The following is a 26,124-nucleotide window of genomic DNA, read 5'->3' as shown; positions in this document are numbered from 1 at the left end:
AACCAAAGTATTGCAATACTCGTATATGGTGTGATACTGGGCACCAGTGACGCCACTGGCGGCGGCGCGGCTGTAGAAGCTCGGTAGCTGCATTCAGATGGCAGTCAACCACCTGACAATGGCAGAGGAGATCTCTGCCGAAAGGTCGTGGGCATTTAACAACTTGACGCGTCTTGAAACCCGAGAACATTTTATTAATGGATATCGCCACCGGACCACGCATTCATACACATACCATTTTTGTTATTGAGTTAATTCTGAAAACATACAACTCATCCGTTTTTTGTTCACATGTATGAATCTGCCAGTATATTACCATTGCTGAGGTCATGTGCATAATTTACCTGTTTAGGGTTACTTTGACCATTGGTCATTGTTACTCTAGTATTACGGAAACACGAATTTTTGAAACAGTTTTGATTCCCCAGACGGGGTGGAAGTACAGAATACATACATTAACCATTGGTATGTAGACAAAGGCTCATGTGTAATTTTTAATGTGCCTACAACTAAGAAATACAAATGTCAGTCATACATTGCTCAAATTGCAAGTTGTTGTGGATCAGGCAGTGCTTCAGGTGTAACCTACAATGTCAAATAACTTCGGAAGCAAGGAATGAAGTTTGGCTGGTCACAAGTACCAGACATTGTTTCAATAAATGGAGAACAAGTTACCTTAATTCTAACGGAAACTGATATTATAAAACGAGGATTTAGGTCGAATATAGGTGAAACTGAAGGTGTTACGCTCAACCAAATTCGAAACTATATGTGTATGGTACTCAATCCTAGTACCTTTCGTATAGTTACGATTCTGAAGTTGGACCACACTGATTAATTTATGTACACTACTAGATTTTTCCTTCTATGAGCTTTAATGAAGCCATTACGAAAACTTTAGATCGATGTGTTTATTCCCGGGTGGTACAAGTTTCATTATGTTCTGGAACTGCTGATCACATATAGAATGGTACCTGACAGGCGTTGTGGAAGTATAGGCCTGCCAATGTATTCTCGTGCTAATTTTGACCACATTCCGTTACTCCTCAGCATATTAGGAAATGTGTTGTGCTAATTAGTATGTAACCCTTTCATACTGGCCCGTAAGTTCACGAACATAAATATCACAGAAATTAAAAAAAACACTCATAATAATCACATACGAATTTGAAAATCGGTCAAAGTATGTACGGTTAACGGTACTGGGGATTTTTCCCCGGGATTAAAGACAGCCTGCACTCTGGGCCCACCACCCTCCCCCTCCTAGTGCCACAGCGAAGAAAATCTGCACTGTGCCTGCAATCAGGCCAACAGCCCATTGGCAGGGTCGGCAACTAATTCAAGGAGTAAGAAATTAGAAATTATCTTCTACTCATGTTTTAAAAGATTTTGTTGTTGATACTTAGAAAACATTCTGGTAAAATACTGTCACCAATGTATTCATTTTTACTTTTTTATTTTTTTATTTTTATTTATTTATTTTTTATTTTTTTGCTGTTGTTGTCGACATTCAAACATTACACTGGTGATTTTATGTCCTGGCTCCTTTGTAACATCTACTCCGACTACTTTGATCTGCATGCTTGTAGCTTAGTATCTTGCTGTATGTCTACAATCAATCTTCCGTGACGTATGAGACTGACACAATGTGCCGTGTGCAGGGCAGGGCCGTGCGGCGACTGGGCGTGGTGTATTCTCGCAGAATCTGTAAGACACAGATGAGTCATTAAACAGCAGACCACTCTGCTGTAAACCGAGCGAGGTGGCGCAGTGGTTAGCACACTTGACTTGCATTCGGGAGGATGAAGGTTCAATCCCGCGTCCGGCCATTCTGATTTAGGTTTTAAGTGATTTCCCTAAATCGCTCCAAGCAAATGCCGGGATGGTTCCTTTGAAAGGGTACGGTCGGCTTCTTCCCCGTCCTTCCCTCATCCGATGAGACCGATAACCGCGCAGTTTGGTCTCTTCCTCCTAAACAACACAACCCAACTCTGCTGTAAGAATTTAGCAGATGCTCGTAAATCACAGAATAGGATACTTTCACTGACGTTTCCATATCTTGTATTGTATTGTATGGAATTTGGGACCTAGAAACGACGGAGAGGCTTCGTCCCCCCATAGCCCTCAGTGGTACACAACCCCACAACAGGCCACAGCAGTCCGCCCACCCCACCGCCGCCTCACACCGAACCCAGGGTTATTGTGCGGTTCGGCCCCCAGTGGATCCCCCTCTCCCCGGGAACGTCTCACACCAGACGAGTGTAACCCGAATGTTTGCGTGGGAGAGTAATTACGGTGTACTCGTACTTGGAGAAAGTGTTTGTGCAGCAATCGCCGACATAGTTTAACTGAGGCCGAATAAGGGGAACCAGCCAGCATTCGCCTAGGCAGATGGACAACTGTTTAGAAACCATCCACACACTGGCCGGCACACCGGACCTCACCACTAACCAGCCAGGCGGATTCGTGCTGGGGACCGGCACACCTTCCCGCCCGTAAAGCAGTGCGTTAGACCGCACCGCTAAGTGGGCGGGCTTTCTACATCTTACTAACACAATATTATTGACTGTTTCACTATAAATATCAGCGGAATTCAATCATCTCAGGTTTGGGGAAGGAAGTAAAAACGACTTTTGCTAATCTCTAGTACCCCACTGGCAGCAGTAACACGATGTCAGAGACTTATGTGAATCAGTTCGCTATGCTTCAGAGAGTAAACTTATTTCTTGAGATTATAATTTAAGTACTATTTTATCCACGCTCCGTCTTGTTAAACACAGCGGCCATTAGGGATTGGTGGTGAGGAATGCAAACAATTTAAAAGATTTATTTTATCTCATTATTGATTGTGGACTAATTTGACCATCCTCAGATGACAATTTCTTCCAGTTAGTGCATTCATCAGCAGCTTGCCATTAATTCCTGCTCTTCATAAGAATATTTGCGTATTTAGCTCCTCTTTATATATTGTGTTAATGGCAAATACATGCTAGTGTGCCTGGACTTATAACATATGCAGTGGAACAGTTATATACAGGCTGTGGTTTGATAAGACTCGTAAAATTCCATGAAAAATTGAGAATTTTGTAGTGTCTTCAAGGGTGTTAAGCTTGGTTATTTCAAGGATCGTATAAAGAGTTTCAACAGTGTACAGCAAACAGTTCATTGACGACAGCTGTCTGAATAGGTCTGTGTATCTACTGCGATTGAAAATGGAGAAATCCGAGTTCCGTACTGATCAGAAACATTTTCATTTGATGGGTTGGACTGCCGCACAACTCAAAACAGAACTGGATTGAATTCAGACGGATTCTGCACCATCACTGAAAACCATTTACTTTTCGATTAACAAAGTTAAACGTGGTCGGACAAGCACCGAAGGCGACGCACGCATTCCGGCAGTCCTATTGAGGTCACCACGAAGGAAATCATTAACAAAATCCATGATACGGTAGTGCAAGACAGCGGAATAAAAATGCGTGAGATTGCTGAGACTATAATCGTCTGAACTGAGCGAGTGCATAATATCTTGCACGGACAATTTACTATGAAGACATTGCGGGTCTGACGTGGGTGCCGCGATTGCTAACAGTCCACCAAATGTGAATCCGGCACAATATTTAAACAATATATCTGGCGATGTTTAATCGCAATCCGCAAGACCTTTCTACCCCTGTTTGTGACTGATGATGAAACATGGATCCATTATTACACACAAGAGTCAAAACGGCAGTCAAAACAATGGGCAAAGGCTGGTGATAGTGCATCGAAGGATGCAAATCCCATTTTTTCTACAGGCGAGGTGATACCCACTGTATTTTTTTTTTTAATTCCCAAAGGATATGACAAAAGCCGGTCGCTGTGGCCGAGCGGTTCTAGGCGCTTCAGTCTGGAACCGCGCGACCGCTACGGTCGCAGTTTCCAATCCTGCCTCGGGCTTGGATGTGTGTGATGTCCTTAGGTTGATTAGGTTTAAGGAGTTCTAAGTTCTAGGAGACTGATGACTTCAGATGTTAAGTTCCATAGTGCTCAAGCCAAGACTCTCTGACAATATTTGGAATTTTGTCTTTTATGGATATCAAATGTTTGCTGTAAGCCGGACAATGAAGAAGAAAGTGACGCCACGAAAGTAAAAGAAAGGCGTTACTGAATGAAACTTGGAAAAAGGCCCTTTACGGCACACATTGACTAAAATAATGGGTAGACGTAAAGGCCAGTTCCTGAAGCATGTAGGAACAACATAATGTTATAGGCGAATGTGGGGATTGGAGAACAAAATACTATTTAAATGATAGATCAAGATTTGAGAGTAGTGACCATATTCCAGTGGATGCAGGACGCAATAGCTACACAGAAAAGGAAAGACGTGCAAAACGTAGACGTCTGCTTCAAACCAATCTCAAGACTGATGGCTGCAGTACCTTATGTATCTGCCTCCACATGGGAGGTCGTGCTGATCTCTCCAAGAATATCGAACAATATATTGAAAAATAAACTAAAAGTCCAAAAAGTGTTTAGTTTTACTAAAAAAATTCTTTAAAGATATATATTTCTCTTAAATATAAACGATAAATTTACAGTAATATATAAAAGGCAATGTTATGACTGAATGACTCATCATTGTCCAGGCCAAATCGCCAAGGATGGGAATATGAAATTTGGAGGGAGTGTTATATTATACTGTCGGTCTCGTTTAAGATGGAATTTATGAAATTCCGCCCCTAACGGGATGAAATAGGGAATGAAAATTATTTTTTTTTTTAATATGTCGCTATTAAGGCAATTTTGAAGCTAAATGTACCGTAATGCTATTTGGCTTCTCGGTCATAAAAAAGAAATCCGTGTTTCAGTACTTTTGGAAATTTAAATAGCAAAATAGCGGTATAAAGTTTTTTAAGAAATCATTATTAAACAGATAATGAAGTATTTTTAAGGCTACATCTATGACCTCTTTGTTACAAATAAGAAAATACCTGTTTCAGTGCTTCTGGAATTTCACAACTGAGGGGGTGAAACGCGGCATAAATATTTTTATTAAATATTTCATTATTAAAGCATTTTTAAAGCTAAATCTATGAAAATTAGTATTTTGCTTCTCGGTTGGAAACGGAAAAACAGTGTTGCACTATTTTTGGAAATTCAACCCCTAATGGCGTGAAATAGGGCCAGAGAAATTCATTGACTCGTCATTGGCCAGCCAAAAACGCTGAGGACGGAAACTTGAAGTTTGGAGAATCTGTGGATTTTGTACTGTAAACATCGTTTAACACGGGAAAGTTCGAAGTTCTTTTTGTAAGGGGGTAAAATAGGCAATGAAGAGCTTCTTGGAAACATTTCACCATTTTGACCATTTTGAAGTTAGAAGTACGAAGATTGGCATTTGCCTTTTCAGTCAGAAATAAAAAAAAAAATCTGTTCCATTACCTTTGGAAATTCAGCTACTAAGGGCTAGAAATAAAAAGAACGTGTTTTATTATTTTTGGATCTTCAACCTTCTAAGGGAGTGAAACAGGGGAAGAAAAGTGTAACGAAATTATTTCACTATGGAAACATTTTCAAAGCTAAATCTATGAAAATATTTATTCCGCATTTTTTTTTTAGAAACTAAAAGAATACACCTTTCACGGTTTATCGAAATTCAAGCCCTAAGGGGATTAAATAGGGGATGAAAGTTTTTAAAGAAATATTTCATTATATTAAAAAAAATTTGAAGATATTTCTATGAAAACAGGTATTTCACTTCTCGGATAGATATAAAATAGTTTGTGTTACGAGGTGCAAGTTTCTAAGGAATCCAAAAACCATGATCAACAAACACCTTGGATTCCAGCTACCAGAATCGTTTTCTTTTCAGAAGTACGTTCAGAAAAGACCATTCTTCTATGGCCTTCATTGACGTGAAAAGTTTGGAAGTCGTTGCAATTTCTGAACAATATAAAATTTCGATCAAGGAAAAAAAGAACAGTGCACGTGCGAGGAGCAGATGGCGCTTAGTGTACAGTAATGAACCATTTCACACTCAAACGGTTAAGAAACAAACTACTTTTAGGAGAAAACGAATGTTCGTAGAATATGGGATCTTCACTAAAAGTCCTTCCGTCTTTAGTATATCTATAATCATTGTGCCTCATAGGTCACATGGTAGTAATTTAATTCAGTAAACTCAGCACTTCCGCATTCGGTTACACACGAGCAGTTACTGACTACAATTGTAGGCTATTGTCGTTGACTTGCCGATGGCGTCAAAAAACGACTGTGAGACGATTATTCACTACACCTGTCATTAACGGATAGCACTTGGAGGCAGCTCTTTCTAACCGTTACTACGTGATATTTTACTGGCAGTGGATTAAAGGGTCGCTGATTGCCTACTAAGAGTAGGCTACGAGTCGGTACAGAGTTTCACCCTTCGTTTTCTCTCGTCAACAGTAACACTAGACCCTACTTGAACTCATCTCCGTTTAAGTTTAAGACACCTGACATACTAGACGCTCATCTGTGTCGGAATACAAACGCTTGCCGCAAGGTGTGAAAAAAAAGAATGATACCTTTCTTGCACCTAAGAAAAAATGTCAGAAATAGTTTGGCATAAGCAAAGATGACTGTTTACAATATAACAAGCATACCTGTCTCAGTACTAACAAGACCTGAGGAAGACATTTTTCAAACATTACATCTGTCACGAAATTGTATGGAAGGGGAATGGTGATTGTGGATACCCGGAGGAAAATGAAGGAAAAGAAAAACTACAAGGTGGTGCTATGAAAAGGAGTTACAAATTTGGCTAGATAAAGTTTGTAGCACAGAAATGGTAAAAAAGAAAAGATTACGAATGACATCTATAGACCAGTGCGAGAGACAGAGTAGTGGGCCATCGGCTATGGTGGACAACGCGATGCTGTAGTTTGCAGTCCAGTAGAACATAGATGGAGACGTAGGCAAGAATATGCAAAACAGACAGTAGAGACACTGAATGTAGTATTTAAAAGTTTAAAGTCGGGACACTGCTTGCCGACAATGTTAATATTCCAGAAGGGTAGCAAAAAAATTGTGGTAAGGGTCCCCACGAAGTTGTGTCTATGATCTTTCAGAGAAATACTCATGGGACTCAATTTGGAAATCAGAATAGGGAACAGCTTCGAAAGGATTAAAAATAAAACTACAGCAGATTAAAGGACTCATTGTGCCGATGGGGAAAGGAAGTTTGATCAGAATGTGAATGTTCTGGTAAGAGGAAACCATTTATTATATTACAGATAGTCTGGCCAGCGACTCGTTTTCATCACTGACACCAAATACAAAGGGATTACAAAAAGAAGAAATTTTTGTGATGTTTGTGATGATCGTCCTTTTGGCTTTGTATGATCTCTTTATTAGTCATTGTGATCAAATACGATTTGCTACACTTTCCCCTAAATAATTAAGTAATATGGTCAATTACGCAGTGCCCTTTTAAATAGATATATGCCGTTCCCAATACGTTTATAGGATGGCACAAGCATCCGAAATGGAAATAATCATGTGCGAATCAATACTTATATCGATGTAAGGAGGCTGTGGTGGATGTTTATCTGTCGCTACTGCAGTTAAAGGTTTCGATCTTCTCGACATAAATAAGCATTTCGGTGGTTTCAGTTACTAGCTGGCTCAGTAATTTAGCAGAAGTAGCTCGAGCGGTAAAATATGGACCAGGATCTCAGAACCTGCTAAGTTAATTTGTGGTGTATAGCGAAACCACCTTACTTGCAATAATTACTGATTTCACGGAAGCGTGCCACCACGTGAAGTGAAGCGCAGCTGCGAACATTTTGAGATACGTGACGAAGTTTAATTTAAGCGCTGTGCTTCGCAGTAGGGCGGATGCGTTAATTTGAGCGTCCCCTGGCGGAGCGCAATCAGGAAATAGCGGGGCTGTGCGACTGCTGCCGCCGTTACTGGTGTAATATTCGGAATAATAACCCGAAACGGATTCCACGGCGTGTTTTCACGGAATTTCAATGAGATGAAACCTCCTCGTATTTGAAACCGCGCCGTCGTAGCCAAGATACGTGATTACACGAAGTTTGTGCCGCCAACGAAATTTACAGCCAAAACAATACTGTCCCGCAGCTTCGCCACATGTTACTGACGAAATATCAATGAAATTGTCGAACTAACCATGGTGTTAAAGAGTTGGTTAAAAATAATGTAATCTTAGGTTAAAAGGTACGTAAACTCTACTTCTTGCCAAAACCGAGAACAAGTACAAAAAATCTGCAATAGGGGTGTGTGAAAACTTCTTGAACTACCACTTGGGATTCATCACAATTCGTTATTTACCTACAAATGTTTTAGTCACTTTCATTCTCACTTAGCTGTTGTGGAGCTTCCACCCGTATTATCCGTAATCTCTTCAGACAACTTGAAAAAGTCTCCAACCATAAAGGCAGATACAAATGTTGTGAATGGATTACATTTTCCATCAATTAGTCCTTCATACTCCGTAATGCCCTCACAGCCAAAACAACTTCGTGAGAAAATGTGCCGATTAAAATATTTTTTCTTATTTTGAAATGTAGGCATCTTCTCACGCATTTTTTTCTTAATGACAGTCCAAAAACCTTATTTAGCGTTCGACGTTCTGTACTATCCCAACTTAGCTAATCAATATGAGCGAAATGCACTGACAGCAATTAATACAACTCTAAGGATAGAAAACAAGGAAATTTCAGTTGTTGAGCATATAGAATATGATTGAAAAAACAAGAAAAGATTTCAGTTGTTTATTGCAGACAAAGAATGCAAGACAAATACGTTGCGCATGACAGAGAAAGTTTCGTGTTCACACAGACGCTGTACCATACACTCAACAATCGTTGCTCGGAAACAACGAAACGGTAATCCATTTTATTTCCCGCGCGAATCAACCGGTACCTGCTTACACAATCGGCAGCTTCAGCTGTTCGATTTCTCTACCCTTGAAGGAAAATGTTGAAATCTGTGTGAATTTCTAAGCGACCAAACTGCTGAGTTCATCGGCCCCTAGACTTACACACTACTTAAACTAACTTACGCTAAGAACAACACACACACCCACGCCTGAAGGAGGACTCGAACCTCCGGCGGGGTGAGCCGTGCAACTATTCAAGAGTAGCTGCCATAGGGGTTACACTGGTTCTGACTTGTATGCACACGAAAAAAAAATCGCACGTAGCGAGGTTTGGTGACCTAGGAGGCCTAAAGTATTGAACAAGATCTTACTGACCACCTCTTTAGTCCAACGTTCTGGGTGTTGTTGTTAAAATAGCGCCGCGCGTCAACGTGAAAGTGAGGCGGGTCGCCGTCACGCATAAAAATCACTGGCATCCTCGTAACATTGCGGAAACAATTAATTTTTTAAGAAAAAGTTCCAGGTATGAGATTTCTGTCACAGTTTACTTCGCAACAATTTAAGGTCGATATACACTCCTGGAAATTGAAATAAGAACACCGTGAATTCATTGTCCCAGGAAGGGGAAACTTTATTGACACATTCCTGGGGTCAGATACATCACATGATCACACTGACAGAACCACAGGCACATAGACACAGGCAATAGAGCATGCACAATGTCGGCACTAGTACAGTGTATATCCACCTTTCGCAGCAATGCAGGCTGCTATTCTCCCATGGAGAAGATCGTAGAGATGCTGGATGTAGTCCTGTGGAATGGCTTGCCATGCCATTTCCACCTGGCGCCTCAGTTGGACCAGCGTTCGTGCTGGACGTGCAGACCGCGTGAGACGACGCTTCATCCAGTCCCAAACATGCTCAATGGGGGACAGATCCGGAGATCTTGCTGGCCAGGGTAGTTGACTTACACCTTCTAGAGCACGTTGGGTGGCACGGGATACATGCGGACGTGCATTGTCCTGTTGGAACAGCAAGTTCCCTTGCCGGTCTAGGAATGGTAGAACGATGGGTTCGATGACGGTTTGGATGTACCGTGCACAATTCAGTGTCCCCTCGACGATCACCAGTGGTGTACGGCCAGTGTAGGAGATCGCTCCCCAAACCATGATGCCGGGTGTTGGCCCTGTGTGCGTCGGTCGTATGCAGTCCTGATTGTGGCGCTCACCTGCACGGCGCCAAACACGCATACGACCATCATTGGCACCAAGGCAGAAGCGACTCTCATCGCTGAAGACGACACGTCTCCATTCGTCCCTCCATTCACGCCTGTCGCGACACCACTGGAGGCGGGCTGCACGATGTTGGGGCGTGAGCGGAAGACGGCCTAACGGTGTGCGGGACCGTAGCCCAGCTTCATGGAGACGGTTGCGAATGGTCCTCGCCGATACCCCAGGAGCAACAGTGTCCCTAAATAGCTGGGAAGTGGCGGTGCGGTCCCCTACGGCACTGCGTGGGATCCTACGGTCTTGGCGTGCATCCGTGCGTCGCTGCGGTCCGGTCACAGGTCGACGGGCACGTGCACCTTCCGCCGACCACTGGCGACAACATCGATGTACTGTGGAGACCTCACGCCCCACGTGTTGAGCAATTCGGCGGTACGTCCACCCGGCCTCCCGCATGCCCAGTATACACCCTCGCTCAAAGTCCGTCAACTGCACATACGGTTCACGTCCACGCTGTCGCGCCATGCTACCAGTGTTAAAGACTGCGATGGAGCTCCGTATGCCACGGCAAACTGGCTGACACTGACGGCGGCGGTGCACAAATGCTGCGCAGCTAGCGCCATTCGACGGCCAACACCGCGGTTCCTGGTGTGTCCGCTGTGCCGTGCGTGTGATCATTGCTTGTACAGCCCTCTCGCAGTGTCCGGAGCAAGTATGGTGGGTCTGACACACCGGTGTCAATGTGTTCTTTTTTCCATTTCCAGGAGTGTATATAGTCCGGCACGAAACAGATTCAGCTTCGGTGAGCCTCTGTCATGTTCAACGACTACGTCAAGACTTTGTGACCGCCAAATTCTTATATTATGGCAGTTTACTTTACCCGGTACATTCGTCCGAAAAGATGAGCCATTCGGAAAAAGTGTCTTCTGCCATATCTTGGAGAACTGAAATACAAAATTCGTAGCTTTTGTTACGGTCGCCGGGACGTAATTGGTGGAGAAACTACTACTTTTAAGGCTTCATACGCAGGCGGCATTTCAGAACAAGCCACAGCGTTGCCTGAGGAAGTTTAAGTCCCTCTCTTGCCTCTTTTGTGGACTTCCGAGGACCCCGTGTGAACGTATCTCGGATAATCTCCACACTTTTATCAGACATGCGTGGTCGACCAGTGTGTGTGTATGCAACCAGTTTCCAAGAATTTTGTATACCAGTGCAGGGGCGACCTGTTGCTGAATCGACGGCGGAATGTATGTTGCGCACAAATAATGGACTGACTTCGCGAAAATTTCAGCGCACAAAATTATGTCTCTTTTGGTGCAGTCGCCATGTTGCTAGAAAGAAACAACATTGCATCTGTGTCAGAACTCTGAATATTCCTCTATCCAGCGACATGCGCAATGCGTTTCTACTTTTTATTGTTTGCCTGCTATTAGCAACTGAAATCTGTCCTTTCCTTAAGAATCTTCCCGTGTAGTATCGTAGGAAGAATAAATTATGCAATTTGTACGTGATCTGGTGGTACATAGGATTCCACATTTAATGCACTGAGCTGCCACCTCTGGAAGAACAGCAGATCTCACCCGTCTGCACTTCGAGTCGAACTGAGTTTGTATTACAGAAACGGGTACGTAATATTCCCCTTCTTCAGCTCCATGCAAAAGCTCATCAACCGCATTGGCTAGCAACTGATAGCGTGCCAGTCTTTTTGCACAAGTGTTTTTAAATGGCGACAGATATGGAGAATCTGCTGGACATAGCAACAGCGGAACACGCCCAGTGTGGGACAACACTGTGGTCATGCGGTCCTCCGTTACCTTGTAAGATAATGTGGCAGGTATAGATAGAGAGGCCCACTGGCCTTGAAACGTCAGAAATGTAACATCTGCTGTCAAAATCAGTATGCCAGATATTCGAACCAGAGGTGATCATTTTGCGGTCCAAAATGTTCAAATGTGTGTGAATTCCTAATTGACCGAACTGCTGATGTCATCGGTCCCTAGATTTACACACTACTTAAACTAACTTATGCTGAGAAACACACACAGCCATGCCCCGAGGGAGGACCCGAACCTCCGGCGGGAGGCATCGCGTAATTAGTGAAATGGCGCCTCAATCAGCGCGGCCACTCCGCGCGGCTTTGTGGTCCCAGTGGCACCCCATAAAATTACTCCAGGGGATGTGCCCATGTGCCGATGACGATCGCCACGTGCAGCGATCCAACGAATCTTCACTTGCGGATGCGTCCATCAGGTCGCTGTACGCGGAAACGGGATGCGTCTGGAATGCCGTCGCCGTTGGATGAACCACTGTCGGCGCAGCTCGCTCTTCGCTAAACTACAACAGTGGTCTTCGATCTGACACTCCATAGTGCTCCAGACGCTGTCACAGTGTCCATGTGGCCACTGCCTTATTTGATAAGTTAATAAAAATATGGTACACGAGATTTCATTTGCCACTTTCATCAACCGAGATGTACAACAACCGTCTCCTAGCAGCGACAGTGGGGCATGACTGCAGGCTCGTTCTGGTGAGGCCGGTCGTGACAGTGAGAAGAACAGATAGGAACGTTATCTTGCAATGCGTCGGAGCAAATGACATGACGCCCACTGTTCGATTGTTAGTTATAACGTCGTTTTGACCACTGCTGTTTTTAAGATAGAATGCGACCGTGTACTGGCTAATGAAAGGAATTTTGATAAAGCAACACAAATAAAGGGTGTACCTATAGAGATGTATGGCAACGGCCTTGCCGCAGTAGATACACCGGTTCCCGTCAGATCGCTGAAGTTAAGCGCTGTTAGGCGTGACCGGCACTTGAATGGGTGACATCTGGGCCGCCAAGCGCTGTTGCCATTTTTCGGGGTGCACTCAGCCTCGTGATATCAATTGAGGAGCTACTCCACCGAATAGTAGCGGCTCCGGTCAAAGAAAACCATCATAACGACCGGGAGAGCGGTGTGCTGACCTCACGCCCCTCCTAATTGCATCCTCAGCTGAGGATGGCACGGCTGTCGGATGGTCCCGATGGGTCACTTGCGGCTTGAAGACGGACTGCTGCTTTTAAGGGCGTAAAAGGGTTAAAATCAGAACTAGAGAACTATATCAGATACAGTTTCAACCACCTGACACCATAATTTTTCTCCAAATGCCAGTGAAACACTGAATATCAAACACTACCAACCAACACAAGGGGTGGTACACTTTCTAATTGTACATGGCTCGTATCCTTGGTATTTGCATGAGATAGGAAGGAGACCATGTGGCTGTGGCGCTCCTGAAGGGACGCCTGAGCATATGATCTATGACTGTTCAGATTTCGCACAAGCTGTCTCCGAGGAGAGGCGACAGTTAGGGACAAATGACACTCGGGGTGTCATCCTTGACCCAGATAAATATCTGACCTTTCAAGGGTCCGGAAATACATTATCTATAAAAACGAAACAGGTATTGGTGCAAAACTATGGGGGATGGAAAACAAAGGTGAGAAAAGCTTAACCTCTCGGCACAGTCTGAGATGTATCGGCATCTAGAAAGAGGGCACCGCGAGAAAAGCTGCCACCGTCAGTGGTACAGTAGATCTTTGGCCTGGCCACCGATGCTGAAGTGGGACTTCGCCAGCCGTCATCAATGGTCCGGGGGGCCTCTCGCCTGAAGGCCACTGAGCGAAACCCATCATGACTTACCTTTTATGACAGAACATTGCAGGGGGCAAGACAGAAGAGTAAGACAGACTCCCTTATCTTCTGGAAGATAGATAAGAAGGATGTCTTGAGGTGAGTTCGTGTTGACGATCGTCTTCGCGCTCGTCCACACTAAAATACCTATTCATGACAAAGATACCTACCTCGACTAATAAACTAACATGATAGAAAAATTTTAAAAAATGTAGTTAAAGATGTAAGCAGGAACCGCAAAAAGCGCTTTAGAACTTGCAGAAGTGTTACGGCGTTAAGTCAAGTGCCGGCAATCCAGCCGGGAACGAGACAACAGAGAGGGCTGTGAAGAAGATTTCAGCTAATTGTACGGTGACCAACCCCTCTCCAGGACGACAACGCGACAACAGCGGCCTCTATACGAAGAGAACATAAGAGCCGCGCCCGACCGGTCGCGGCCATTTCTACAGCAGCTTGAAGACTAGCAACTAGGTAGAAGCGTCAAAGCTCATTGTTTTCCTTGTACATTCTATGTAGCTCAAACTTGTAAGTGCTGTACTGAAGAGATTTATTATTTTGTCTGTCGCCCTTTGCTTGCAACTCATCTGTTTAACACAAAGATAAGTATCGTCATTTATTTCTCGCAATAAATTCCATTAATACGATTTGTTTGAACTGTTTGTCTAGCGATCAGAGAAACCATGTTTCCTAGACACCCCATATTCGACGACTAGGCAGGATTCAACATGATGTAGTATTGTAGAATTTTGGTTGGTATTCTTGCATTCTTTAAGGTTGGAGAAGGGATTTAAAATAAGACGTTTACCTGGCAGTGGTATTTGAGATAGTAGGGCGTTCCACCTCTAAGTTGTTTAGGGATGAGCAACGTCTGGGGATAGCCCAGGGCGTCTAAGAGGCCAACTGAATGTTATTGTAAAATAAAGATGTAAGTACCTGTATTCTTACTGTCGTAAGAAAGAGATAGTCTTGTTAGTCATCTTATCATTACTAACTTAATTGTATCTTGGTCTCAGGTTTTTCTATATAGTATATAATTTTGAAAAGAATGAAATTGGCCGTATGGATACTCGTCTTGTTTTAGACGCCCGTTTCCTAACACAATGCACGTGGCATTGCTGTAGATTGCAGACGTCCGAGCGAACAACTCATCTGTCCTCTGGGGCGTTGTAGACCGTTCGACGAACTATGACAATTGAAGCAGGTAGAGACGCGGACGTTGATTGCATTGTTGTCGTTTCCAAGCGACGGTTGCTGTACGGGTATGCACGAGCTTTACGCTTGATTGTAAGCGTGTCTCCTCCAAATTAGGTGTCATACCTTCCTGTGTAGAATCTGCGCCTACTACCACCATCATCCATGACATCTCGCTGTAAATAGAATAAAAATTCACTAAATAATTCGCTGCGACCACTCGTAATACTGGAACTGGCTACGGCATTCACAGCAGAGTGCTTAGATCACCACTGAACGCTCATTGGCTGTCAAATATTGCGTGACGTATGTATGCAGAAGAAGCCTAAACTCGACCGCCATCGTTTGTGACACCTAAGCTCACCAGACGTTTACGTTTAACATGAAATGTATTGGCAGTGCAGGTGTGGACTACCATCAGCCGTCATTCCATGACGATAAAGAATGACCGAAGGAACTTAACATCGTAATTTGGAATAACACAGCCACTGCAATATCGTATTTATCCGCCGACACCAGGAAAGCGACTTTCAAGTAAAATGTCTCGCCTGTACGGGAATATACATAATGGATGTACGAGTACAAGTTGTAGACGCATGGCTGACGACATACGGAAGTTTGGGTCTAGCGTGAGTCGTGCTCGGATAGCCAAATGGAAAGGCAACTGCTCGCGATAAGCTGAAAATCCGGGCTTCAATCCCGGTCCGGCACAAGTTTTCACTGTCGCCATTCCATTCTACAGCTGATGGCTATCCTTATTCTCAACTGCGAATACGTTTCATGAACTTCACGACGGCTGTAGTCGCCGTAGTGCCTGTACCCGCGTGTGTGTTCAAAGGAATGTCACGTAGTAATTTGGAACACCACAGGCACTGCAGTATCGTGTTCATTTTTCAAGCGGACTTTGTTGTAGGTAAACACGGGCAAATGTAAATGTGACAGAGCGGCTGAAAGGGGCAACTGTGTTTGGCCATGCGCATAGATATACTGTGCGAGATGTTGCTGGATTTGTTGGTGTTTCGCATCTGCAGGCCACGAAACGCATCTGCTTGCCACGAAAAATATTGTGGTCACGTAACACGGCGTCAGAAGTGTGGTCGGAAAAAGTTCCAAATTGGTGACGCATTTCATAGCTTGTGAATCAAAACTGCTTCCAAACCCGACAGGAATTTCTGCAGGCATTGAATGAAGATCCATCCCAACCACACAAGCGGCTCGTAGTGAAATTGCGTGCTTATGGAATATCGTCTCAGTTATGTGACTGGATTTGCGATTTCCTGTCAGAGAGGTCACAGTTTGTAGTAACTGACGGAAAGTCATCGAGTAAAACAGAACTGATTTCAGGCGTTCCCCAAGGCAGTGTTATAGGCCCTTCGCTGTTCGTTATCTATATAAACGATTTTGCAGACAACCTGAGCAGCCGTCCTCGGTTCTTTGCAGATGACGCTGTCGTTTATCGACTAATAAAGTCATCAGAAGATCAAAACAAACTGCAAAACGATTTAGAAAACGTATCTGAATGGTGCGATAAGTAGCAGTTGAATCTAAATAACGAAAAGTGTGGGGTCATCCACATGAGTGCTAAAAGGAACTCGTTAAACTTCGGTTACACGATAAGTCAGTCGAATCTAAAAGCCGTAAATTCAACTAAATACCTAGATATTACAATTACGAACAATTTAAATTGGAAGGAACACATACAAAATGTTTTGGGGAAGGCTAACCAAAGACTGCGTTTCATTGGCAGGACACTTAGAAAATGTAACAGACCTAATAAGGAGACGGCGTACACTACGCTTGTCCGTCCTCTTTTAGAATACTGCTGCGCGGTGTGGGATCCTTACCAGATAGGACTGACGGAGTACATCGAAAAAGTTCAAAGAAAGGCAGCACGTTTTGTATTATCGCGAAATATGGGAGAGAGCGTCACAGAAATGATACAGGATTTGGGAAGAAAATCATTGAAAGAAAGGCGTTTTTCGTTGCGACGGAATCTTTTCTCGAAATTTCAATCACCAACTTCTCCCCCGAATGCGAAAATATTTTGTTGGCACCTACCTACATAGGGCGGATCGATCACCGTGATAAAATAAGGGAAATCAGAGCTCGTACGGAAAGATATACGTGTTCTTTCTCTCCACGCGCTATACGAGATTGGAATAATAGAGAATAGTGACCGTGGTTCAATTAACCCTCTGCCAGGGACTTAAAGTGTAATTTGCAGAGTATCCATGTAGATGTAGATGTTAGCGAGATAACGCTGCGACAGAAATTGAATGCAGTTGACATTTGGAGCCGGTCATCTCGTAAGAGGCCATTGCTGGCACAGGCATATATAGCTACGCCTCTTCAGTGGGCTAAAAATCTTCGAACATGGACATTAGCTGGCTGTCGGAACGTAATGTGCGCTGATGAACCATGGTTTTACCTATATTCATATGAAGTACATCGTTGACAGCACCGAAGGCCAAATGAAACATTTCGTCTTGAACGTGTGTGAGGTCATATGCAAGCAGAAGGCGGGTCTACGATGTTGTGAAGGAGTTTTTCTTATCGTGAATTGGAACTGATCACCGAGTTGACCAAGAAAATGAACCAAGACGTGTATTTAAACATATCGAATGATGTCAACACATGCAGTAAGCACATGCATGATGAGTATGCTATTTATACCCCTACTTTTACCACACTGTAGCAAAGTTCATCGCGTTGCAAAAATATGTGACTGTGTTTCTGAACACAACGCCACCGTATTACATCCCTTAGTGCCCTACAAAATCACTAGACTTGAACCCCATAGGAAATCTTTGGGACAGATTGGAACAGGTGGTTAGACACCGACATTACCATTCATTTTGATCCTCAGCGAAAATCTTAACTTGTATGCGACGTACATGCACAACCACGTGAACTCATTTCCTGGTAGAATACAGGCAATTATCAAGTCCAGAGACGAAATTACACGGTGTAAAATGATGCTTGTAATGATATCCGTAGGAGCTGAGGAGCCGACTAATATTTTGTCCAGTGAACTTTCTAGGGTGGCACTGAGTATGGTACTCCTCAATCCATCGGTTAGATGTTTGCGTGGCGGTCGTGGAATCCCGGATAACGCGAGCAACATTATCACCGAACGACGAACTGCAGTTTCGACAGGTTACGATGCTGCCTTTGTCAGACGCCAGTGTATGCTAGTAGATGGAGCCTAACACAATCTTCTCACCAGCAACGGTGTCCGCGCACCCGTCAAGAACCATCTTTTGAAAAAAATTATATGGGTTTCGGAACTAGGCATTCCACTGTTACAGGAGGTGCGTTTTGCAGCGCTACCATCGATAGCAGAGAATGAGTTCTTTACATCTCGTGGAGATAATCTAGGCAGTGGTGTGACGGTGTATGTTCGCCAAGGTATCCTGACTGACGACATCACGTATCTCCCTCTTCCAGATGTATTGTGTTTACGATTCATTTTACGCGTCTCATTAATGTCTATGCGCATTCTGGTACTCGGCGTTGGCGTGAAAGGGCACACTGTCCATAGGTCAACATGAACATCGTCTCTTTGGAGGGGACTTTAACTGTGTACTAGGCCGTAAAGACCAATACTCAAATTTTACCACGTGGCAGGAGCTGCGTCTCATTGTTGCGATAGCTGGGATACCTCGGAGATATGGCGCTCAGACGTTTCACCCGAGTAATTCAGCAAGTCGGTTAGACCACATTTATGTCTCCCGTGGGCTGGCTGATGCGGTGATCGACGTAGAAGGCTGGCCTCTGTCGTACTCTGACCACTGCGCGTATATGTGTACACTGCTCCTTCCCCGCCAGGAGGTCAAGAGGAGTCGGGCGCCATGGAAACTCAACACTCAGCATCTGCAGGATCTTGATTGTTGCCAACGTATCGCTTGGACGTAGATAACGTGCGAACGGCGTCTCCGATGCTGAGCATCAGTGATGGGCTGGTGGCTGGAACGTGCCAGACCGATGCTCCGTCGCACATTCATCACTTACAGCACGGAGGTGACCGCTTGGCAGAGGCGCACTACAGACATCTACTTCAGCGCCCTCCACTACCTTGATGGCCAGCCACCTTCGCATGAAGTGTAAATTGAACGCATCATGATGATCTCTCCATTGGCAAAAGATTCCGGAATAGTCCCCCATTCGGATCTCCGGGAGGGGACTGCCAAGGGGGAGGTTACCATGAGATAAAGATTGAATAATCAACGAAAGGATAACGTTCTACGAGTCGGGGCGTGGAATGTCAGAAGCTTGAACGTGGTAGGGAAACTAGAAAATCTGAAAAGGGAAATGCAAAGGCTCAATCTAGATATAGTAGAGGTCAGTGAAGTGAAGTGGAAGGAAGATAAGGATTTCTGGTCAGATGAGTATCGGGTAATATCAACAGCAGCAGAAAATGGTATAACAGGTGTAGGATTCGTTATGAATAGGATGGTAGGGCAAAGGGTGTGTTACTGTGAACAGTTCAGTGACCGAGTTGTTCTAATCAGAATCGACAGCAGACCAACACCGACAACGATAGTTCAGGTATACATGCCGACGTCGCAAGCTGAAGATGAACAGATAGAGAAAGTGTATGAGGATATTGAGAGGGTAATGCAGTATGTCAAGGGGCACGAAAATCTAATAGTCATGGGCGACTGGAATGCAGTTGTAGGGGAAGGAGTAGAAGAAAAGGTTACAGGAGAATATGGGCTTGGGACAAGGAATGAAAGAGGACAAAGACTAATTGAGTTCTGTAACAAGTTTCAGCTAGTAATAGCGAATACCCTGTTCAAGAATCACAAGAGGAGGAGGTATACTTGGAAAAGGCCGGGAGATTTCAATTAGATTACATCATGGTCAGACAGAGATTCCGAAATCAGATACTGGATTGTAAGGCGTACCCAGGAGCAGATATAAACTCATATCACAATATAGTAGTGATGAAGAGTAGGCTGAAGTTCAAGACATTAGTCAGGAAGAATCAATACGCCAAGAAGTGGGATACGGAAGTACTAAGGAATGACGAGATACGTTGGAAGTTCTCTAACGCTATAGATACAGCAATAAGGAATAGCGCAGTAGGCAGTACAGTTGAAGAGGAATGGACATCTCTAAAAAGGGCCATCACAGAAGTTGGGAAGGAAAACATAGGTACAAAGAAGGTAGCTGCGAAGAAACCATGGGTAACAGAAGAAATACATCAGTTGATTGATGAAAGGAGGAGATACTAACATGTTCCGGGAAAATCAGGAATACAGAAATACAAGTCGCTGAGGAATGAAATAAATAGGAAGTGCAGGGAAGCTAAGATGACATGGCTGCAGGAAAAATGTGAAGACATCGAAAAAGATATGATTGTCGGAAGGACAGACTCAGCATACAGGAAAGTCAAAACAACCTTTGGTGACATTAAAAGCAACGGTGGTAAAATTAAAAGTGCAACGGGAATTCCACTGTTAAATGCAGAGGAGAGAGCAGATAGGTGGAAAGAATACATTGAAAGTCTCTATGAGGGTGAAGATTTGTCTGATGTGATAGAAGAAGGAACAGGAGTCGATTTAGAAGAGACAGGGGATCCAGTATTAGAATCGGAATTTAAAAGAGCTTTGGAGGACTTACGGTCAAATAAGGCAGAAGGGATAGATAACATTCGATCAGAATTTCTAAAATCATTGGGGGAAGTGGCAACAAAACGACTATTCACTTTGGTGTGTAGAATATATGAGTCTGGCGATATACCATCTGACTTTCGGAAAAGCATCATCCACACAATTCCGAAGACGGCAAGAGCTGACAAGTGCGAGAATTAACAGCTCATGCATCGAAGCTGCTTACAAGAATAATATACAGAAGAATGGAAAACAAAATTGAGAATGCGCTAGGTGACGATCAGTTAGGCCTTAGGAAAAGGAAAGGGACTAGAGAGGCAATTCTGACGTTACGGCTAATAATGGAAGCAAGGCTAAAGAAAAATCAAGACACTTTTTCATAGGATTCGTCGACCTGGAAAAAGCGTTCGACAATATAAAATGGTGCAAGCTGTTCGAGATTCTGAAAAAAGTAGGGGTAAGCTATAGGGATAGACGGGTCATATACAATATTTACAACAACCAAGAGGGAATAATAAGAGTGGACGATCAAGAACGAAGTGCTCGTATTAAGAAGGGTGTAAGACAAGGCTGTAGCTTTTCGCCCCTACTCTTCAATCTGTACATCGAGGAAGCAATGATGGAAATAAAAGAAAGGATCAGGAGTGGAATTAAAATACAAGGTGAAAGGATATCAATGATACGATTCGCTGATGACATTGCTATCCTGAGTGAAAGTGAAGAAGAATTAAATGATCTGCTGAACGGGATGAACAGTCTAATGAGTACACAGTATGGTTTGAGAGTAAATCGGAGAAAGACGAAGGTAATGAGAAGTAGTAGAAATGAGAACAGCGAGAAACTTAACATCAGGACTGATGGTCACGAAGTCAGTGAAGTTAAGGAATTCTGCTACCTAGGCAGTAAAATAACCAATAGCGGACGGAGCAAGGAGGACGTCAAAAGCAGACTCGCTATGGCAAAAAAGGCATTTCTGGCCAAGAGAAGTCTGCTAATATCAAATACCGGCCTTAATTTGAGGAAGAAATTTCTGAGGACGTACGTCTGGAGTACAGCATTGTGTGGTAGTGAAACATGGACTGTGGGAAAACCGGAACAGAAGAGAATCGAAGCATTTGAGATGTGGTGCTATAGACGAGTGTTGAAAATTAGGTGGACTGATAAGGTAAGGAATGAGGAGGTTCTACGCAGAATCGGAGAGGAAAGGAATATGTGGAAAACACTGATAAGGAGAAGGGACAGGATGATAGGACATCTGCTAAGACATGAGGGAATGACTTCCATGGTACTAGAGGGAGTTGTAGAGGGCAAAATCTGTAGAGGAAGACAGAGATTGGAATACGTCAAGCAAATAATTGAGGACGTAGGTTGCACGTGCTACTCTGAGATGAAGAGGTTAGCACAGGAAAGGAATTCGTGGCGGGCCGCATCAAACCAGTCAGTAGACTGATGACAAAAAAAAAAAAATGGTTAAGGCGAAGCTACTAGCGATTACTCGCCGGAAACTATAGGGAGCTGTGGTACGCGGCCGCGTGACTTGATATGACGTGATGGGAGAATCCCTCCATGCATCATATTATGCACGATCGCAGACACCGCAGACAAAACTTAATCACTGAACTCTTAGATCACGGTACACAGCGGGTCACCTGCCAAACGGACACAGTCGATGACTTTGTCAAACATTATCGCCGGCTCTACCGTGCTAATGATTGGGGCGCCCTGGACTTCAATCCTATCGCCGTGGACGTTCCACGCACTGTCACAGTTGAGGAAGGATTTAGGTTCATGCAACCTTTTACCTCTGAAGAGGTCACTGTCGCTATCTTGATTGGTGCACTTTGCAAGTCGCCAGGCGTCAACGGACTACATAATGAATTTTATTGTACGTATTGTGATCTCATGTCTACACGATGGACGGAGTTGTATCATGAACTGATCATATCTGCAGCTGCTATTCCACAAGTTTTTGTCGAGGGCATTGTTGTTCCAGTTCATAAACCGACACCTGGAATTACGTTTCATTACCACGCTATTACCTTACTAATTACTCACTACAAAATTTTTGAGCAGTTATTTGTGGCGCGCTACAGTTACCTCTTACCAAGTGACCTCTCAACACAGTAAAATACGCCAGGTGCACAGTTAGCGTCCAGACAGCCAATGGAGATTTTCGTGACGTGATTCCGCTGACAGAGACTTGCAGACTTCTTGCGGCGATCCAAGCCGTAGATTTGACGTCAAGCTTGACGAGGTCATCCACGGGTAGGCTTCCTGGCCCGGTTCATCAGTGTCATTCGGCGGCTCTTATGCAGCGCATGTTCGTTGGTCCAGGTCAATGGGCGAGTGGTGGTTGGCTCTGAGCACTATGGGACTTAACATCTGATGTCATCAGTCCCCTAGAACTTAGAACTACTTAAACCTAACTAAGCTAAGGGCATCACACATACATGACCGAGGCGGGATTCGAACCTGCAACCGTAGCGGTCGTGCGGTTGTAACGCCTAGAACCGCTCGGCCACCCCGGCCGGCGTGTGTGTTGCTTCCGATACCGATCCAACTGTCAGTCCGCCAAGGCTGCCCCCTAACCATGCACCTTTATGCAGTGGCGCTGAAACCGCTCGTAGGTCTGCCGACGGCGCTGTTGTCCGGAATCTCCATATGCGGTTATGTATGTCTGCATACACAGGTGATCAACTCCTGCTGGCTCGTTCTCTGGAGGAGATCGCACAGATCCTCGACATCATTACTGTTAATAGAAGGGCTGCTGAAAGTGTGACGACTGTGCACATATCCACGGCACTGTCTGTTAGTCGCTGACTTCCCCAGAAGATCTGTCGCCCCTGCTCTATGTCCAACTTCTCTGCTATCTTGTTATCACCTTCATGTCGTCAATGCACCTTATAGCGGTGGTCAACTTCCGTCAAGTTTTGAGAATTAGCCGTTTGATGATCAGTTACTACGCCCTACGCCTCCTCCACCCTCTGCTTGCGTGTTGCCTACCTGCACGCCTATCTGCCAACCAGAATAGTTCATATTGCGCAGGGTCTGCCGACGATGATTAAGACAGGACGTGTTATTCAAGAGGCATTCTGATATTTTCTGAAAATTGGGTCCATCTTCAAAGTACGCTGTGACACACTTACACATTGGCCTTAAGAACGTACGCTATTGTGCGGAGGCACTTTACATGGCACGATGTACACTCCTGGAAATTGAAATAAGAACACCGTGAATTCATTGTCCCAGGAAGGGGAAACTTTATTGACACATTCCTGGGGTCAGATACATCACATGATCACACTGACAGAACCACAGGCACATAGACACAGGCAACAGAGCATGCACAATGTCGGCACTAGTACAGTGTATATCCACCTTTCGCAGCAATGCAGGCTGCTATTCTCCCATGGAGACGATCGTAGAGATGCTGGGTGTAGTCCTGTGGAACGGCTTGCCATGCCATTTCCACCTGGCGCCTCAGTTGGACCAGCGTTCGTGCTGGACGTGCAGACCGCGTGAGACGACGCTTCATCCAGTCCCAAACATGCTCAATGGGGGACAGATCCGGAGATCTTGCTGGCCAGGGTAGTTGACTTACACCATCTAGAGCACGTTGGGTGGCACGGGATACATGCGGACGTGCATTGTCCTGTTGGAACAGCAAGTTCCCTTGCCGGTCTAGGAATGGTAGAACGATGGGTTCGATGACGGTTTGGATGTACCGTGCACTATTCAGTGTCCCCTCGACGATCACCAGTGATGTACGACCAGTGTAGGAGATCGCTCCCCACACCATGATGCCGGGTGTTGGCCCTGTGTGCCTCGGTCGTATGCAGTCCTGATTGTGGCGCTCACCTGCACGGCGCCAAACACGCATACGACCATCATTGGCACCAAGGCAGAAGCGACTCTCATCGCTGAAGACGACACGTCTCCACTCGTCCCTCCATTCACGCCTGTCGCGACACCACTGGAGGCGGGCTGCACGATGTTGGGGCGTGAGCGGAAGACGGCCTAACGGTGTGCGGGACCGTAGCCCAGCTTCATGGAGACGGTTGCGAATGGTCCTCGCCGATACCCCAGGAGCAACAGTGTCCCTAATTTGCTGGGAAGTGGCGGTGCGGTCCCCTACGGCACTGCGTGGGATCCTACGGTCTTGGCGTGCATCCGTGCGTCGCTGCGGTCCGGTCCCAGGTCGACGGGCACGTGCACCTTCCGCCGACCACTGGCGACAACATCGATGTACTGTGGAGACCTCACGCCCCACGTGTTGAGCTATTCGGCGGTACGTCCACCCGGCCTCCCGCATGCCCACTATACGCCCTCGCTCAAAGTCCGTCAACTGCACATACGGTTCACGTCCACGCTGTCGCGGCATGCTACCAGTGTTAAAGACTGCGATGGAGCTCCGTATGCCACGGCAAACTGGCTGACACTGACGGCGGCGGTGCACAAATGCTGCGCAGCTAGCGCCATTCGACGGCCAACACCGCGGTTCCTGGTGTGTCCGCTGTGCCGTGCGTGTGATCATTGCTTGTACAGCCCTCTCGCAGTGTCCGGAGCAAGTATGGTGGGTCTGACACACCGGTGTCAATGTGTTCTTTTTTCCATTTCCAGGAGTGTATAATAATCAATGGCGCAGTGTTGAGGCCTCCATTCCGCACTAGTCTTCTTGTGGCAGTGTCCCTCTCCCCAACGGTCACGTGTTTGCACTCATCTTGGCATTCATTGTGGAACTCAGTTATGGTCGCGCCCAATATCCACGAATGCGCTGGCCGCGCGTAGTGTCAAACTAACCAGTGGCTCAGTGCCATATGACTGGCGGACCCTCCCGTCTCCGCCTTTGTCGTAGTGTCGATGATGATCATCACCATTTCAACCGTGTAACCGTTGCGGATGTCTGGTTGTTGAGGCGACAAATGCCTCCGCATGTTATTGACCCAGAATCACTTCTTTACCCAGCGGTGGAACATTTTCCTGCCACAAAGCCTCAGGTGGTTCTCTGGATAAAGGGCCGAACCTTGGACTACCTATACGGAGATACTCATCACTCGCGCCTTGATTTTTGGCAATACTGCACATGCGGAGGTTTCGCAATATATCCATTACAGCACGTGTTTTTCCAGTCATCTTAACAGCGTTTTTATCGCACCCTCACTAAGTTGACGTGTTCTCGACGTGGCAGGCGCCAGCCCGATTCGAAAGGAACATGGCGCGCCAGTACCTTGGACTGGGCCCGCCTGCCATCCTTTAGCACCTCGTGGCGTTACCGGTGTTCCGGATGGGTGAATTAGTTTTAATTTGTTTTCACTATATATATGTGACAAAGAAAATAAATAACTAAAATAAAAATGACGGGTGTTAGGGTGCTGCACAGTGATGGCTGGGGGGAGGAATCGTGGCCAGGCCTTGGGATTCGACCCCAGCCCACTTGTCTCCTCCAGCCTGTAGCTGACTGTGACTCTGATACGATAAATAGAAAATAAAAAAAGTCATGAAAGAAAATAAAACTAAAATGAAAAATAAAAATGTAACTATACAGACGG

The 26,124-nt window shown here is 45.1% G+C and overlaps 1 protein-coding gene across 1 annotated transcript in view; it reads right to left on the bottom strand.

Annotated features, from left to right (window-relative positions):
* Positions 1-1,575: 1,575 nt before the first annotated feature.
* Positions 1,576-26,124, bottom strand: part of LOC124775483 (allatostatin-A receptor-like) — a 47,873-nt gene continuing 23,324 nt past the window's right edge. Inside the window, exon 2 of the mRNA XM_047250315.1 lies at positions 1,576-1,705. Within this exon, the coding sequence (XP_047106271.1) occupies positions 1,616-1,705 (90 nt within the window). The 3' untranslated portion in view covers positions 1,576-1,615. The remainder of the gene's footprint in view (positions 1,706-26,124) is intronic.

The sequence above is a fragment of the Schistocerca piceifrons genome, chromosome 2 (assembly GCF_021461385.2).
Source record: "Schistocerca piceifrons isolate TAMUIC-IGC-003096 chromosome 2, iqSchPice1.1, whole genome shotgun sequence".
Taxonomy (NCBI): Eukaryota; Metazoa; Arthropoda; class Insecta; order Orthoptera; family Acrididae; genus Schistocerca; species Schistocerca piceifrons.
Note: the sequence above shows the minus strand (reverse complement) of the source record. Positions and strands in the feature narration are given on the sequence as shown.